Source organism: Eurypyga helias, unplaced genomic scaffold (assembly GCF_000690775.1).
Source record: "Eurypyga helias isolate BGI_N326 unplaced genomic scaffold, ASM69077v1 scaffold35285, whole genome shotgun sequence".
Lineage (NCBI taxonomy): Eukaryota > Metazoa > Chordata > Aves > Eurypygiformes > Eurypygidae > Eurypyga > Eurypyga helias.
In genome coordinates this window covers 40,094-57,208 of record NW_010250076.1, presented here as the reverse complement: position 1 = coordinate 57,208, position 17,115 = coordinate 40,094, and the positions used below count along the sequence as shown (strand labels likewise).

Below are 17,115 nucleotides of genomic sequence, written 5' to 3'. Positions count from 1 at the left end.
GTCACTGACAAAGATATTGAACAGTTCTGGTCCCAACCCCTGAGGAACACTGCTTGTCACTGGTGTCCACTCAGACACTGAACAGTTGACCACCACTCTCTGAGTGCAACCATCCAGACAGTTCTTTATCCACTGAGCGGTCCATCCATCAAATCCATTCCTCTCCAATTATAGACAAGGATGTTGTGTGGGACAGTGACAAACGCTTTGCACAAGTCCAAGTAGATGACACTAGCTGCCCTTCCTCTGTCCACCAAGGTCATGTCCCCATCATAGAAGGCCACCATATTCATCTGGCACAATCTGCCCTTGGTGAAGCCATGCTGGCTGTCACCAATCACCTCCTCATTCTCCGCGTGCCTTAGCACAGTTTCCAGGAAGATGTGCTCCATGATCTTGCCAGGCACAGAGTTGAGATTGACTGGCCTGAGTATCCTGGAACTTCCTTTTTTCCCTTTTAAAGATGGAGGTTGCTTCCCCTTTTCCAATCAGTGAGAACTTCACCAGACTGCCATGACTTTTTGAATATGATGGATTGAATATGAGGTCCAGCAACCTCATCTGCTAGTTCCCTCAGGATCTGCAGTCCTTACATCCACTTCCAACACTTCAAGCTGATCAATCTCCTGTCATCATCCATTCCCTAGCGAATGCCTACTCTTGCCACCTCAAAGGCAAGATAAACACTACAGCAGCAAAGAAAATGCACACTGACAGAGCAAGTAATTGTTCAGGTCTGTAGCAGATACAGGTCTCAATGCTACAACATGAGCTGGCACAAGCATGGGGAGAAAAGTCGCTGTAGCAGCAAGCCGCGTATTTCAGTTTTTCTACGATCTCCACTCCTACTCCCTAGACCTCTGCTTCACGCTGTTTTCTCTGTGTATGGCATATATGCCTCCACATAAGCAAAACTGGTTTTAAAAGGGTTTTAAAGCTACTGACTCAAACTGAGTTTAATAGATTTAAGTTAATAAATACTTAAAGTAAAACTATCAGGGATAAGGATAGTTATCAAGGACAGACTCAGGACTATAAGGATAGTTTAAAGAAGCTGCTCTGGTCAGCCAAACAAAGCTATGGGGTTTTACACTGTTGAAATAAAGATGCTAACTAAAGAACCATACAACTTGTGCACATACTTCTTACATTGCTCCTTACATAGTGATCAACATTTGCATCACTCTGAGACCACATATCACACTGCCTGCAGCTGCTGAAAATGCTGGGGCGTACTCACATTGAAATAAAATTTTCCTGTCTTCTCTCCAGCAACTTCTCCTAAGAAATTCATGGGGAAGATGGCATAGCAGTATAACTCAAAAGGAAATGCCAGAAGCTCAAAATACTTTTGAAAAATGTGTCATTTTATTTGTACACTTCCAAAGTTGAATGTAGAAACTTATAGTACTATCCTGTAAATTTACTCATTGCTAGAAGAATTGCCAGGGACAGGGGAAGGTATTTATTGACTGATCATCAAGTTAGAGGGAAATAAAAACAAAAAAAACACCCCAAACCAAAACAAAAACCCACCAGAAAAAAATTTTTTTAAAGTTATGGGATTTTTTTTTTTTTAAATCCCCAAGTACAAATTTTATAAATACAAAACAAATTCACAAATTACTTTGAATGCTAAATAAATATCTACTTAATAAACTTAGACTGACTACCTCCAGCCAGCACTGGTACAGTACTTAAAAAATATGCAGTTGTACTCATTCATGTGTAGTGTTGAGAAGATACGTTGAAACAAGTTTTAAAAATACACAGTTTCTTCAACTGTGCTACAGCAGATTTTATCTGGGTTGATAAAGCCCTCAATACCACAGGTCCTACAAAATCTAGAGGATGAAACAAGGTTATTTGATGCAGGAAAAAATAATGTACTTCTGGAAGATATCTGGACACATGAACGTATTAAAAATGTACAAAACCTCTGTAAACCAGTACTGTATTCAATACATCTATCAAAATTAGATACTGAATAAAACTGTAGCAAAGGTAATCTTTCCTACATTCTCCTGAGTGCTTAATATTACATTGAGAATATAGTGCAGGCCACACTTCAAGGTGGTTAAACAGCTGTTATTGCTTTATACAGGTATGACGACTGCATGATTTAAAAATTCATTTTAATGAACTTAACGTATTCCCTCAAAAAATCCTTTGGAAGGCAGAGGTTAGATTCGTGACTTCTTTGTCACAGGAGCAGCATGGTCCACATTACCAGATGTGATTGGAAGTCCAAGCTTTTGAGCCTGAACGTGGAAGAAAGCCTGAAGTCTAGTTCCAGCTTTTGCTTCACTTGTGTTACGAGGGTTGTATTCAAAGCAGTTTGAAAACATCAGCTCAACATCTTCAATGAATTCAGCTAGTAAATAAAAAGTAAATAAATTAATTTAGCGTGTCTCAAGTCATGAGTGTGATTAAGTAGTATGACACAACTTAATTACAGTGATCCTATGTAGGGCTGCAACACAGAAGTGTCTTTATATATGTGTCAAATTTCTATTATTTTGTTAGTGAAATGCCATGTAAGCAGTCTTAAATTTATCTGATTATCAATAAAAGAAATACAAGTTAAGTAGTAACAACAGTAACTTTTCTAAATACTTCATTAGTGTCATTGACATCAAAGGCTTGAGGAATTACTAGCAGTTTCTCAGCTATCTGTACATCATGTATTTTGCTAGTAGAAGAACTATGTACAAATAATCTTATTTAATATTAGTAAATGATCTTTAAAAAAAACCACGCACAAAAAAACCCCACCCCCCACACAACACCACAAAACCCCAAATCAAACAGAATTTCAGCTTTCTAATCTTCTGACACAGCTCTATTTTAGGACAAGAATTGGAAGAGCGAGAACAGGGTTCATTACCTCTTTCAGTAAGTGATACTTACATGCTAATTTATATTCACATTTATTCACTTTTTCACGGATTATATTTAAGGCAATAGGTTTTTTGATGATATCATAGTAGTCTGGAACCTAAAAAAAAAAAAAAAGGAGGAAGCTCAAAGTTCTGCCTATGTAAAAATTAAGCAAATCACACACTGAAGAAAGCATTTTGGTTTTGTTTCAAAACAAACAGAGGGAGGTGGTTGTTTGGGACTAATATCCTGAGCCGAGTATTAATTTTCAGGTATTGCTTTTCTATTTTTTATATCACTGAAGTGGCAGACCACAAGAAACATTAGTCAGAAATTCAAACAATAAACCTAACCGAAATACCCTGTGAACAACTAAGGAAAAAAAAAAAAAATCACATGAGCAGATAAGCATTATGGTGTTCCAGCTATTCCCATCTGTCAAGGACAAAAAATATTTCCAAGACTTTAAAACTTTTCATTTTCCTGTAACATATTACAATGTTAAAACTCCTTAAGCATGAGTAATGACAATTTTTACTCTACTACTGTTCTATGCTCCACTTAATGGCACTGATCATTTGGGTTACAGATTTTGACTTCCAGGTAAGCACCAAGCTTAGGGTGACTCGGTCTCGCTGAGAGGAGGGGAAAAAAAAAAAAAAAAAAAAAGAGAAAGATATGTGAGCTAAATTTTACTTTTTTAACAAGAACAACCACCAATATGCATTGTCATGTGTGTTTTAAACCCAAGTTTTTGGTTATGGCCTGTAACTTTACTATATCAAGCGCAACGTACAAACGAACCTAGAGAAAGAGTAGAGAAACAGAATTAAGTTGATGTATTTTTCATTCCTTTTCCTTTAGGAGTGCTGTTTATGTAAGTACTAAAAAGAAAGGTAATTTTCTCTTTCTGGCTTGTTGTGCACTCATCATTCAGTGTATTCTTTACACTGTCCTCAAACTGGCAAAAAGCTTGAAGTGAAATTTCTATCATGATGAAGAAGATTTGGGTCACTCAGGTATGGCTTTTTCTTTCTGAACTATACAGAGATTGATTCAGGCAAACTGGAAAGCACTGAATTCCTAGCAGCTTCTTTTCAGAATCAAAATTAAGTTGAATTCTCCATCCCTCCCTAAGAAGCTTCCTCACACTTGCTAGATTCTTGTACTTTCCATTGTAATTTCTGTACTCTAGTAGGCACTAGCCTCCATTTCATTCAAAATTCTTCTTCTCTGTGCTAACATCTTTCATTCATGTTTACACATCATTCTTTTTCTCCAGACACATTAATCATTACAATCACTCCTTTGAGTTTCAAGCCTTCATTTAATTGCTATCACTTCTAATTTTAATAGAGCACTTTAAAACACTGAGCTCTACATCCTGCAATAACGTCTGTGCACAGTTGCTCCAGAGGGCTTGAAGATGACAGACACTTTGTTAAGGCAGGATAGTTCCAACAGTGCCTTACAATCAACAAGCCAGCACAGCCTACAGAAAAGCAGACGTGCTTTGGGAACTTTTATTGGAATACGAACCTGTAAACCCACCTGTAAAGTGGGTACTTTGGGTACCCACTTGACCATCAAGTATTTTAAAATCTAAACAAGCTGGAAATTAAGTTAAGAACGAAGCTAAGAAACCATCTTTTTAACTCCACTATAGTTAACATCAGTGAAGTTATTCCTACCTTGTTATTTTATTGCAGATCTGTTCTGAAAATATCTTTGCATAAATTGAAGATGAATTCAACAAATGAATAACCATAACATTATCTTCAGCAGTCCTGTGCATTATTTCCTTGTTTTTATTTTTTTTTCTCCAAATCAAAGCATTTCACATTAAGTGCTTGATGGCCAGCAAATTTATTTTTTTTTCCCAGTAACATCAATTGGAAAATTTATTTCTAGCACCAAATATTGGAGCTGAAATGCAAGAGTTCTCCTGAATGTCATTGCTTGGCTGGGTCCCCTGGTTTGGGCACTGCTATAAAATCCAAGTTTTTACTTGCAGCAAACAGGATTCTCAGGCATTCAACAGTTCAATCAGTTACCTGGATTTTGGAAACCAGTTTCATGAAAGGCCAGCTATCATCATGTCGGACAAGTTCCACTACGAGTTGTTCAAAAGCTGAGAGTTCGTGGACTCCTCCCTGACGTCCTGAACTTCTCCTGTTCAATGAGGCTTGAGGAGATGATTCTGGAATTAAAAAACAACACCCCACTAGATAAAAAATAAAAACCTGACTAGTAAGATTTAAAAAAAAAAAAAAAGAAAAAAAAGAAAGACATGTGAAACACCATTATTCTTGGGTACTGAAACTGTAGTTTCAGGGTACAACTAGTTTTGCTTCAGATATTAACTATACTACATCCTACACTACAACCACTAAATGTCTCGCTGCACAAAATGCTAAGTACCAGGACTTAGCTGGGTTCCTTCTCCATTCTTCTACACTGCATTCATTCTTGAAAGGATTTTTTCATTGATTTCAATTTTAAAAGTTTATTAAACACCTAAAGGAAAGCCCCATTAGAGAAAACCAGAACAAACCACCTGCTTATAAAACTTTTACTTCCACAAAACCTCTATTAGGTGTGGTTTTATCTGCTTTCAAGAGTAGTCAGTAGGGTGGTTAGAGGATAAGCCCCGAAACTGCCAGTTGTGAAGGACAGCAACAGTGTAGAATACAAGGCTGCCACACTGGAGTATGAGTGTGGCATACTTCTACTACACTTGTCAGTCTCACACTGGGTCCTTTTTGTTTTAAAAGGTTATTGTAGCTTTCCAATTATTTCCCTGCCATCAAATACTTGTTTTGTGGTTTAACCCCAGCCAGCAACCAACTGGTATTAGCTTAATAAGCAATGACACTGTTGGCCCTATACCAGATAGAGGACACTTCTTCTGGCAGCAGTTTCATGTACGTGCATGTTCCCTGTTTCACCACCTTGCCTGCATCTGTGTTCTTCACTGATTAACTCTTTAATAAAAGAGAATCATAAAAGCTATAAGTAAACATTTGCATGGGTTGAGGAATAAATGTCATTTTTACATTTTCTATCCACTTAATAGCAATTGCTCTATATTGTGTGCAAATATGAAATTTCAGATATGGGTATGATAAATGTCCTCAACAAATTAAGTTTTTTTTTTTTTTAGATGACTGACTATCATCTTCTTTTAAGGCTTATTTCTGTAACTGCAAAAGAAGGGAACTGCTCTGTTGGAAGTGGTAAAAATGCTTTCAACCACCACTTCTCATCTCCTTGCTCTACCACAAAAATATTTTAGCAAGAAACAGAACATGGTTTTCATTCTGGACAGACACATTTGTCTAACCTGTGGATTGCCGTTTCCTGCCTCTTCTCTTGCGTTCAGTAACAGGAAGAGAAAGCTTTGAAGCAGAAACTGGATATTTCTTAAGCCGTTCATTTGAGTCTGTGCTATCCACAATTCTAAATCCGAGAGAATTGGAAGGACTGTTTTCTAGTGTGCCATCAGCACTCTTTCTTCCTCTTCGTCGTCTTCGAGGACCAAGTAATTCCACAAATACATCTCCTTGCAATGAACTTTGGCTCTGACGAGTGGTCCGGCTACTAAGTCTTAAAGAAGGCTTTGTCACTGATGGAGAGGCTGATTTTACATTTCTTAAACCCCTTCTGGTAAATTTAGATGACGGCTCAGTTTGCTTAGGGGTGTTTGGCTGACCCCGAGAAGCATATCTTGCCTGACGCTGGCTGTTCCGACTTGAGAATGGATTATTGAGTTTGGCTGCTCTCATTTTTAATGGAAACTTGACCTGGGGTCTTCCTTGCTTTGATGGGCTACAAAAAGCGAACAATTATGTTTGTTTATTCCAAAATTACATTCCTCCCCATTCCTCTCTTTTCCCTCAGTTTTCTAATTCAGCATTTAAAAAAATCCCAACCATTTCAAGCTGATGCAATCATCCATTTATCATTATCTTAAACATTGCTCTGAAGTCTCTTAAAACAATATTATGTGGAACACGTACTTCAAGGAAACCCTCAGAATTCTGATCATCCTTGCAGCTTTCGCAGTGTGAATGCATTAACTGAAACACCAGCTACCAACTTTTCAAGTCTCACAGCAACTGTAACTACTAGGATTTTTGAACAATATTATCAGCTACATAAACAAACAGCAGTTCTAAACCACTAAGTAATAAAGTTATGCTCTAAGCAGGGTTTAACACTAATAGTCAAGACTCTTTCTGTTACAGAAGAGAAAGAAGATCCCAGATACACATTTACATCCTAAGGAGATGAAAGTCCTCTCCAACTATTGAATCCCAACTGTCAGACCTGCAAATAATCTTGCTTCAGTCAATTCAAAAGACTGTACCAAAAAAGAAAACTTCAACTTTTATGCTCCTGACATGAGTATCATAACCATCACTTCATTGAAATTACCACACTGGATTTAGGAGCTTAGGTGGGTTTTTTGGTTGGTTGGTTTTGGTGGTGGTGGGGCTTGTGGGGTTGTTTTTTTTAAGCGTTATTGCATTAGTCCTCAAGTCCCCACAGTGTCACATAGTCTCCAACAGATGACCTTGTCTTCCCTAATGTTCCAATTCTTATTGCATGGATCTAGTCCTCCAAAATTTGAAACTGGACAAAAAAACCTCCAGGTTTTCTCCAGGAAATCATCTCTATTTGAAACACTCTCTGCTTTATATTCAAACAGTAACTGTCCAAAACTGCAACTCTAATGACTATCTCACCCATACATCCAAGGCTGGAATTTTCATCATGAAAAGTGAGTCTAAAGTCCAGTGGACCTAACTTTTGTTAACATTAAACCCACCAGTAAAAGCCAAATTCATAACAAACTGATTTTTTTTTTAAATAACAATTTTCAGACCAGATCTTCAAGATATGTGCTTATGTGAACAATAAGTCCGACTAATAATTGCAATATTTCAGTAGGAAACCACTTAAACAAATGTTTATTTACCTTATGTCTTCCTCCTCTTGAGACTGACCCTCCTCATCTTGCTCTTCTTCATAATGCGCTTCCTCACTTTGCCCCATTTCATCATAGTTTGTCTCTTTTTCTCCATCTCCTAGTCGTTCAGCAGTCTCTTCATCATTTTCCACAGGTCTCTGTCTGGAGGAGAGGCGTCTAGAGCGCTGTTTTGGTCGGCACTCTGGACAAAACCAGTCTCCTTCAGGAATGACCTAGAAACAGGAGGGAAAAAAGAAGGAAGCATTAATAATATGTAATGATGTCCTAAGAACTACTCAAGTTTTGTGTGAAAGGGAAGCACTTATTTTTCCTTAGGTACCTTCAGCTTGGGCCTGATACAGTAAGTATGATAGCCTCGATCACAGCCATCACACAGCACCATGCTTTCTGCATCGCCTTTCTTTCGACACACTTTACAGCGAGCATTGAGGATGGACTTTGACCAGATAACACTTCGATCCAGTGTAGACAGATGAAGGAAGACTTGGGACAAGCTGGTAGAAGAAAGAAGTGACTCTCTCCAACGATCCAAAACTGTTTTATAGGACCGTCCACCTTCACCAGCATCTTCATTAAAGAAGGAGATTAAAAACAAAAAGAAGAGAAAAAGAAGAATGATCAAAATTCTTTTTCAAACATCAGGTTATTCCAGACTATGAGGTAAGGCTCTGACTTTCACACAGACAGCAGTAGTAAACTAGGATAATGTTGTAACCTTCGCCTTGACTATTTCCTCCTTAATTTCCAAGCTGCTGAAGCCGTAAGATTTTACTCTTCAGTACCATTTAAACCTAGAACTTGCACGTACATAGGATATGAGCAAGACCTAAGTCTTACTCAGTTGCCAACCTGGAAACCTAATAATTTGATTCAATTTTTAAAGTATGAACGATTACCTAAGACTAAAAAAAAAAATAAAAAATAAAAAAAAAATCACACTCCTGATTTACTTTTCTTTGTATGTATGTTTTGAGATCCCAAAATATTACATTCAAAGAAAGTACCTGGCATTAAACAGAGATTTTACTGGCAAAGAAAAACCATCTTACAGGGATTTTCTTACCTGCACCTGCCCCAGTATAGTCTTTTTTTCTCTTTCAGCCCTCTCCTCAGGCGTCAATGCTTTATTCCTGCCCTGCACTCTGCCTTCACAAGAACCTGCACTATGTGTGGTTAACTAGGTTGGGTGACTGGTCTGGTTGAAATATAACTGTTGTCTTGATACTTTATAAGCCATGTAGCACACATGAACTTGTGGTACACACCTAGTTGCAAACCAAGTAAGACCTGGGATTGTAATTAAGTTAGAAATAAATGAGAGGGGAGGGGAGCAGGGGTAAGAAATTATATTTTATTTTCAAACAAGTTTGGTTTGCAATCCAGGCCACCAAAGCAGCCACACAAATACACACATAGAATACCAAGGGACGGTACCAAATTGGAATGAACATCTGGGAATTATAGACATGTGAGCTGTTTCAGGAGCTAGAGAAACAAGAAGGTATAAATTATACCCTGCACTGCTGCTGATGAGCAGGAAAGAATTTCTTTATGAATGTCAAAAGCTATTTATTGCATTTTAAAACAAGAAGGTTGAGAGAGAGGAAGAGACAATATAGGGGTAGTTTTGATTATATAAATGTCCACAGATTTCCCTTCTAAAAATCATAGTCCAGTTATTACTGTGAGATCTCCAGCTGATTAAAGATGCACCCCAGCACAAAATGCCACCTTGCTTGCTGCACTAGTCATGCCCCATGGTCCACCTGTTTGCAAAATTATTTCTCCTCAGGAATAGGAAGAGGAAATATCTAACAACAAATAAAATGAAAGAACAAAAATTAGATTAATTGCTCTCGTGGCAAGGTCATTCTGCCTTCTTATCAACTAGCTGCCAGAATTTGCCTAATCTTGCATACATTTGCATTAGCAGCAAGCAATGTAAGAGAAACAATGAGAGAATGCAGAAGATAAACAGGCAACACAGCTTCATAAATAAAATATAGCCGCTTCTGAACTGCAAATGCAAATCCAGATTTCCTAATATTTCCTATTACTTCATCCTTAGGTTTCTTGTCTCCAGTTCAGCCTTACCAAGGACAGTGGAGAAGGACCTTTTCACAGTACTGCAGTATGTCTCTCAATGCATTCAATGTATTTTTTAAAATTCAGTAAGAAGAAAATTAAAATTGCTTGTCAGGACAACAGACTCTAATGTGAGACCCACTTCAGTTCTCAGTTCTGATGCAGATTTTTACTATAACTCTGGAAAACATACTTCATGTTAAGTATATATATAGTTCAGCAAGCATTTCTTTTGCTGACAATGGCAGCTCAAGCATTATTGCTTTTTTTGGTGGTTATTTCTAGCCAGGATTGGTTCACCAATATAGTTCATCACAAAACAAAATATTTGTACTGCAAATCAGCAGTTGCAACACAGAGACAGAAAATACTGTCCAGAACCTGCTTCAGCACATCCTACTGCTGAAAGAAACACACCAAACAACACCTGCTGTTTCAGATCCCAATTTGTAAAAATAACACTTTTTTCTTCTATCCATCATCTTTCTTATTTATATTGTTAACTTGGAGGGCGAAACAGCCTCTTTCTTTGTGTCTGAGCAGCTCTACACTGCGCAGTGGGATACCCCTGTTAGCTAAGCCCTCCAAGCCTTGCTACAATGCAAATGAAGTTGTTTGACAGATCTATGCACTCATCTATCAATAGCTAATTGAGTTCAGGCAAGGGTTTTCCGTTTCAGTATTTCTAGAAAGGATACACAGTTGCACAATGCTGTAAAGCTTCAAATCCAAAAAAAACAGGGGCATTAAAGGGGGGAAGGGAGGGAAGATTATGTGAACATGCGGATTTCTATCCTAAAGTGATAAAAAGAAAATACAGTTCTTTTTTCTGCAACCAGAGATACTTTAAAACAAAACAACATTAAAAAAATTGAGCTGTATTTGTTTTACTACCCATGCATTCCTCCAATACAAGGAACTGTCTAGAAAATTATTTTAAAAAAAATTTTTAAAAAGATAAAATATTCAATACTTTTTAATTGCTAGCAATACAAGCAACATTTAAAATTTACCATCTCTCTGACTAGTCTTGTCTTCCACTCTCTTCCTCTTTTTATCCCCCCAGTGGTTCATTTCATCATCTTCTGCATTACCTAGTGTTAAATTAACAACGTTATTTCAAATACCTTTTTGAAGCATGGCAGAATATTTTTTTAATTAATTTTTATAATCCATATTTATGCAGCCTAAAAGTGTAACTAGAACAGTGGTTCCCAACACATGCACATGGAAAAAGGTAGGCAAGGAAGAGTAAGAGAATAACATGTATGGAGGAAACATCCCAGGTTTACTTGGACTCCCACTACAAACAAACTTAAACTGAAAGCTCTTAAACCTTCCCTCCCTTACCTTTCCGTCAATCTCTGGTACAAACAGCTATAGGAGCAGCTTAGTGACCACAGGTTTCTCTCTCAGCAAAAAACTTGTCTGATCTACACTACCACACATCTCCCAACATCCCAAAAATATAGTCGGTTTATGGGCACTGTCCTTAAGGATCAAGAGAAATAGCTTGTCTGTCCATGCAGAACAACATACTTAAGATATTTTTCTGAAGTAGTGTTCTTGAGCATTAAAATGGTGAAATTACTCTCCCAGGAAGTAAGAGCCATAGTAAACTTCATCTGCTCCAAATGCAAGGTACTATCTTTGACTGCCTTCTCTGAAGAATAAACAAAATTATTCAACATAAAAAAGCCCACTTTCATCCTTGCTGTCACTGCTCATGAAACTCCACAGGGAAGTAAGGAAAGCATGAGAACAAAGCATGCATATCTACTAGTCCTATCCCAGTTCACTGCTGGAAGATGTCTAATGCTATTATGAGGAAGACAATTATAAACAGAAAAGGAAACAGCTTTGGGAGTGGAGGAAAAAAAAAAAACCCAAAACAAAATCTAGAAAGATGGAATAAAATAAAGACAAGCAAAAAGGAGGGAAAAAGCTGTGGGGTGGTTTTGGGTTTTTTGGTTGGTTGTTTCAGTTTGGGTTTTTTTTGTCCCATAAGTTGTGCATGGCACAAGTTAAAAAGGCGGTAAATGGTTCCCAAGATCACTCACAAAGCTCCCATGAATTAGAATCCAACCTTTTGTATGGAAATCTGAAGGATACTTAATGACTGAAGTCCTGCACTAGTGCAGCAGAAGACAGGGTTATTTTTTTGTGGCTGCCTCAAACTCCAGGGCAACAAAATCACTTAATTTTATACCTCAATTTTCACATCTATGTATTCATCTATGATAAGACCTACTTCCCCACCACAAAGTATTTTGAAAAGTAAGAACAAGTAGTTTATACCAAAAGAGGAAGCAAATTCACAATAAAAAATGCTTGTATTTCTTCCCCCTCAAACAGTTTTTTTATCTGAAAAGTGGCACTTCAGAGATTCCATCAAACAGCTATAAAAAAAAAGGACTTTTTTACATCTCAACTCAGAATTTTTTGCAGGAAAACCATGTACTGCAAACTGCATCCCCCTTTTTTGTACGTAATTCTTCCCAAGTATTACTTTGGGGCTAGACTGAAGGAGAAAAAGCAAATTTTCATAGCTAATGTGTAAGGAAAGGATTCCTAATACACAGTTCATAATTAAGAAATGCATACAAGAGTAGTGGCCATCTAGCAGCTCTGCAAGGCAGAGGGTGCTGTTTCTGGGGTTCACTAGATCTCCTTTGGCATTAGTATCTTCTGCATCAGTCTATTCTTGCTCTTGATTGCTCTCTTCCACTTGATTATTTGGTAAGCACCTCAACTCTAACCTTATCAGAATCTCCAGCAAAGCTCTTGGCAGCCTGATAGAGCCTCAGAACAAAAAACAGTGCAAAGAGGAGCAGCTGGTCCTTTAATTGCTGTGCTGGATCCCTTTGTCTGCCCTGCACCCTGGATGCCACCAGCATGAACTTGTCAATGACTGCAGTGAATGTCACTTCGCTGGCTTTAGTGCTAGAAGCTGTAAGTAGAGTGAAAACTAAAAATTTTTAAATAGGACTCTGTTCCCTAATAGGAATGGAACACAACGAAGGAGGGGGAGAGAGGGAAAAGAAACTGCAGTTAAGGAACAACTGAAGTAATGACAAAGACAAGGCATGTTCAGCTAGTTTAAAGCACAAATGCAGGGGTAGTCTTTTTACCAAAAGTGTTCCCCTGTACTGCTACCAAAACAGAACTCCTAGCACTTGCTTGACTTCCGATGTTTTACTTCAGTGGTAGTTAAACTGGCCTAAAAAGTTGGGTTTGTCAGGTTTAACATTAGAGAAACTGATATGCAGGCGTTTTGTGTATTTTGTTCCATTAAATAGTTGGAACAACTGTAAAAAATCCCCTCCCATTAGAAAACAAATGAGTGTACAGACACGATGATCTTCATAAGAACAGGCAAACAAAACCAAAATCCCCACAACCCAAAATTTTACACTCCTGTTTTTTTAAACGAGTAACACTGGGGAGTTATATCCAGAAAGAGCTGCAAACAGAACTGCTGCTTGACTGCTGAAGTGTCTAAGTTTGCCCGATGCCTCTCAAACACACAGGTCTCCTTGACACCTCGCAGTTGCGCCTTCTGGTGACGTCCAGAAGTCCCCAGGTCAAAGCACCTTTCATGAAACTAACTGCCTAGCAGTCAAAGTCATCCGCAAATAGGTGTTTTCAGCTTTCTTTACTATGGAGCACGCAAAGCCACAGCTCCTCCAAGAGCTCTCTAGTTAACAAAACTAAAGTCTTGCCTTCATTCAGGCTCATCTGCTAAAAGCGGCCCATTATGCAGCTGAAAAACATGAGACACTTGGCACTGAAGATGAAGCAAGGAAGAGGGAACCTGACACTTAATGGCTAGGGCAGTAAGCCAGAGCAGAGGAGATCTGGGATACTTCCTGCTCCCTCAGCCATGTAGGTTATTCTATACATTACAGTAATCTTACAGTGGTACCATTCTTCAGAGCAGAAGAGATGCACAGGCACAATAAAGTAAACGTGAGATTTAAGACATGCAAATCACATTAGACTGCTTTCCTTATATACATTCTTCATCACATAGTATGGAATGAATACAGGATTCCAAAGTTAAACACACACAAGAAACCCCACCATCATCAAAAGGTCAGGCAAAACCACAAACCACCATTAGATTGTGGCAGAGTTGGGACCACTGAAAAAAAAAAAGACAGAGGAAGATCGCTAAAAAAATTCCAATACTTCAGGGACACTTTTCTTCCTTTAGCCTTTTTTCTCTAACTCAGGATGCCCAATCTATGGCCATAACCTACTAATAGCCATGTTTTTTCCCTTAAGGGCACACTGTGGTAGGCTTACGGCTGTCAGCAAGGTGCCATTGATAAAACACTCTCAGATTTTGGAAACAGAGGCATACAAAGCACAATGTATTTACAACCTGCACATGCAGAGAAGTCTGACAAATGCTAGATGTACTGTCAACTAACTGTCCCATGTTGTAAATCTAGCCATATAGCAGGAAATAAGCCGTATCTTGCCAGGCTTGGAAAGGAAAGACATACTTGAGTTAACCAAACACTTAGCCAAGTAAAGTTTTTAAACAGCTGGGGTTTAAACTACTCCTACACTCCTCCCTTTCATCTCAACCATTTGTTGCACTTCCCTCTTCTAGATGTCATCACACTGATAACAAAAGCTTGTGGAAGGGAACCCATGCCTGCCTGTCAGTCTCTCTGACACAAGTCTAGCTCAAATGCAGCTTCAGAAACCAGACTCCATGCAGGAGCAGCCAAGATGCAGAAACAGTTTTAGGTCAATTATGCCACAAAACACTAACGTTTAAAACCTGCATTTAATTTTAAACTACTGCAGCAAAATTTGTATTTTGTATACAGTCATTGTCAGAAGACAGGATCAGTTTAATAGGCTGTGTAGCAGCTGGTGTTCTGAAGAAGCCCTGGTATGTGCCATGCTGGTAAACCACTCTGTAGCCTTGTGGGTGATAAGTAAAGCAGCCCAGCCGAGCACAAAGCACATCTTGTCCTCAGTGTGGCATCTGGAAGGGAAGCCTAGCTGAGACAGCTGCCTCAGGAAGGATGAGCCACCTTTACATACTTTCCCAAGACAAAACCACAGTTTTGAATTGTGAAAGGATCCTAAGGAATCCATACTTGTGGGATCCCTGGAAAACAAAGTGATTTTGTGCACTTTGGATCCCCTCTCTTGCCCCTTTGGATCCCCTCTCTTACCCCTAGAGCACATCAGAGGAATTCAAGGAAGTAACGTGTGTTCAAGTCAAGCTGTAATCGTGCTTTGGTTTAAGTTTTTCTTACAACCTATTATTCCCAAATTTTACAGCCAAATGCAAAACCTGAGGATCCAAAAGTTTGCAATGTATATTTTTACTATATTTTACTATAAATATTCTGTTACTGCTGAACAAAGTGATCCAGATAAGCCACACCTATACTGCTTTCACAGAAATGGTATAAAAAGGAGCTTAAATTTGTATAACTTAAAAAACTCGTAGAAGAAACTCATTGTATAGTTGCATGATACACTGGCCTCATCAGTAATCCTGAATTAGAGTCTTCCCCCAGCAAGTTCACTTATTTCTGCTTAAGGGTATAATTTGTCTCCCAATGCATCCGTATAATTCTAGGGCCACATAAACAAGATCGCTGAATGATTCAGGTTAAATAGGCATGTATTTAGAATATGCTGTTACTTAATTAATACATACAAATCAGGACACTCAAGATATATATATATTTCCTTATCATTTATGGCCTTCTAAACTGACCGTCTAACACTAAGTTTACAATGCTATATATACACCAATAGGTTAGTTATTTGTTCTTTTCCCCACACGTCCCTACAAAGCACCCAGTTGTACAAAAGCAACTGGGTTTGGGGTGCGGTTTTTTGCATTTTTGTTTATTACAAAATCAGAGACAGAGTTTCAAATCTGACAGCTTACCAAGAGGTGCTTTGAGAAACCTGCGCTCAATTCCTTGTTCTATCTGAAGCAGTGCAGATGCCAAGTAGTGGACCACATTATTAACTGGCTGAGGAGTACTTGTACTTGTTGATACAGCACTTGGAGATTCAGTTTTTAACCCAACGAGTCTAGAATAGAAATGTATTAATTTTTTAGCATACTCTGAATTTAACTCCATAGATATTTTTACAAGTCGGTACGCATAGTAGATTTTTATTTTCACTTGATTTACATGCATTGACTATGGTGTGATTAGTTATCCCAGTTCTCGAGTTCACTTAATTGGTCTAGTTCAATCTAGATCAATCACTTTCAGGTAACAAAATTATCTACATTTCAAGAAATATGGATGAGAAATTTCAATGCAATTAAGATTTCCAGAAGATGTAATGCAGCACCCATCAGATAGTTCCTGCGGGATTTCTGTGAGGAGTATAGTCCCAATAATTCTGCAGTGAAAACACTTCCAGTACTGAGGTGTAGCCTTTTAGAATATTTCCATCTGCAGAAGTCAACTACACAGATCCTCACATTTAATAAGACCTTGGGGAAAAAACCCAAAACTCAAGAAAGTAATTTTAGATTGTTAAATCAAGAATTGTTAACTTATATGTTCTCATCCTTGGAGTATTTTTCTAAAATACCAGCTTTTCATGTAACAGGGGAAGAAAGGAGGAGAGAAAAAAAAAAAGTAGGTTTCCATTAAAACAGCTTTCTTTGACCAAAGACTAAGTAATAATTTCAAAGTGTAGTTAATCCTCCTGAACCACAACCGTTTAGTGTAGGAGAGCAACTCACACTAATAAAAATAAAATTCCATTTCTACTTGGGGTTTATAAAAAAAAAAAACACCCCCAAAAAAAACCCCAACACCTAATTAAGACTGTCTGGATTCTACTTTATTATGGTGAATGAGCAATGCTTTCAGTTGTCCCTGTTCTTTTTTCACACTCAGAACCTGTTCATTATATTTTGCAGGCACACACATTTTGAGAGCCTGAAAGCAAACAAAAAACCCCTGCATAGTTATTTACATTTCAGTAGTCAAATTCCAAGGTCTTAATGAGTTGTCATTTGCTCTGAAGTGGATAGAAAGCACAGCATCAAAAGCAATCTGTCACATGATTTCACAATCCCGTATAGTCTCTGTTTTAATATGCAAGACTTTATTAGACTAGACTTTATTCAGAAAGGAGTCGGTATCAAA

At 38.0% G+C, this 17,115-nt stretch overlaps 1 protein-coding gene across 1 annotated transcript in view; it reads right to left on the bottom strand.

The window, feature by feature from the left end:
- Positions 1 to 1,543: 1,543 nt before the first annotated feature.
- BAZ1A (bromodomain adjacent to zinc finger domain, 1A) overlaps positions 1,544 to 17,115 on the bottom strand; it is a gene marked incomplete at its 5' end in the record, with an annotated part of 49,406 nt that continues 33,834 nt past the window's right edge. The window contains 7 exons of the mRNA XM_010151578.1: positions 1,544 to 2,374; positions 2,911 to 2,998; positions 4,935 to 5,080; positions 6,224 to 6,708; positions 7,862 to 8,085; positions 8,193 to 8,440; positions 15,888 to 16,036. Of these exons, the coding sequence (XP_010149880.1) occupies positions 2,184 to 2,374; positions 2,911 to 2,998; positions 4,935 to 5,080; positions 6,224 to 6,708; positions 7,862 to 8,085; positions 8,193 to 8,440; positions 15,888 to 16,036 (1,531 nt within the window). The remainder of the gene's footprint in view (positions 2,375 to 2,910; positions 2,999 to 4,934; positions 5,081 to 6,223; positions 6,709 to 7,861; positions 8,086 to 8,192; positions 8,441 to 15,887; positions 16,037 to 17,115) is intronic.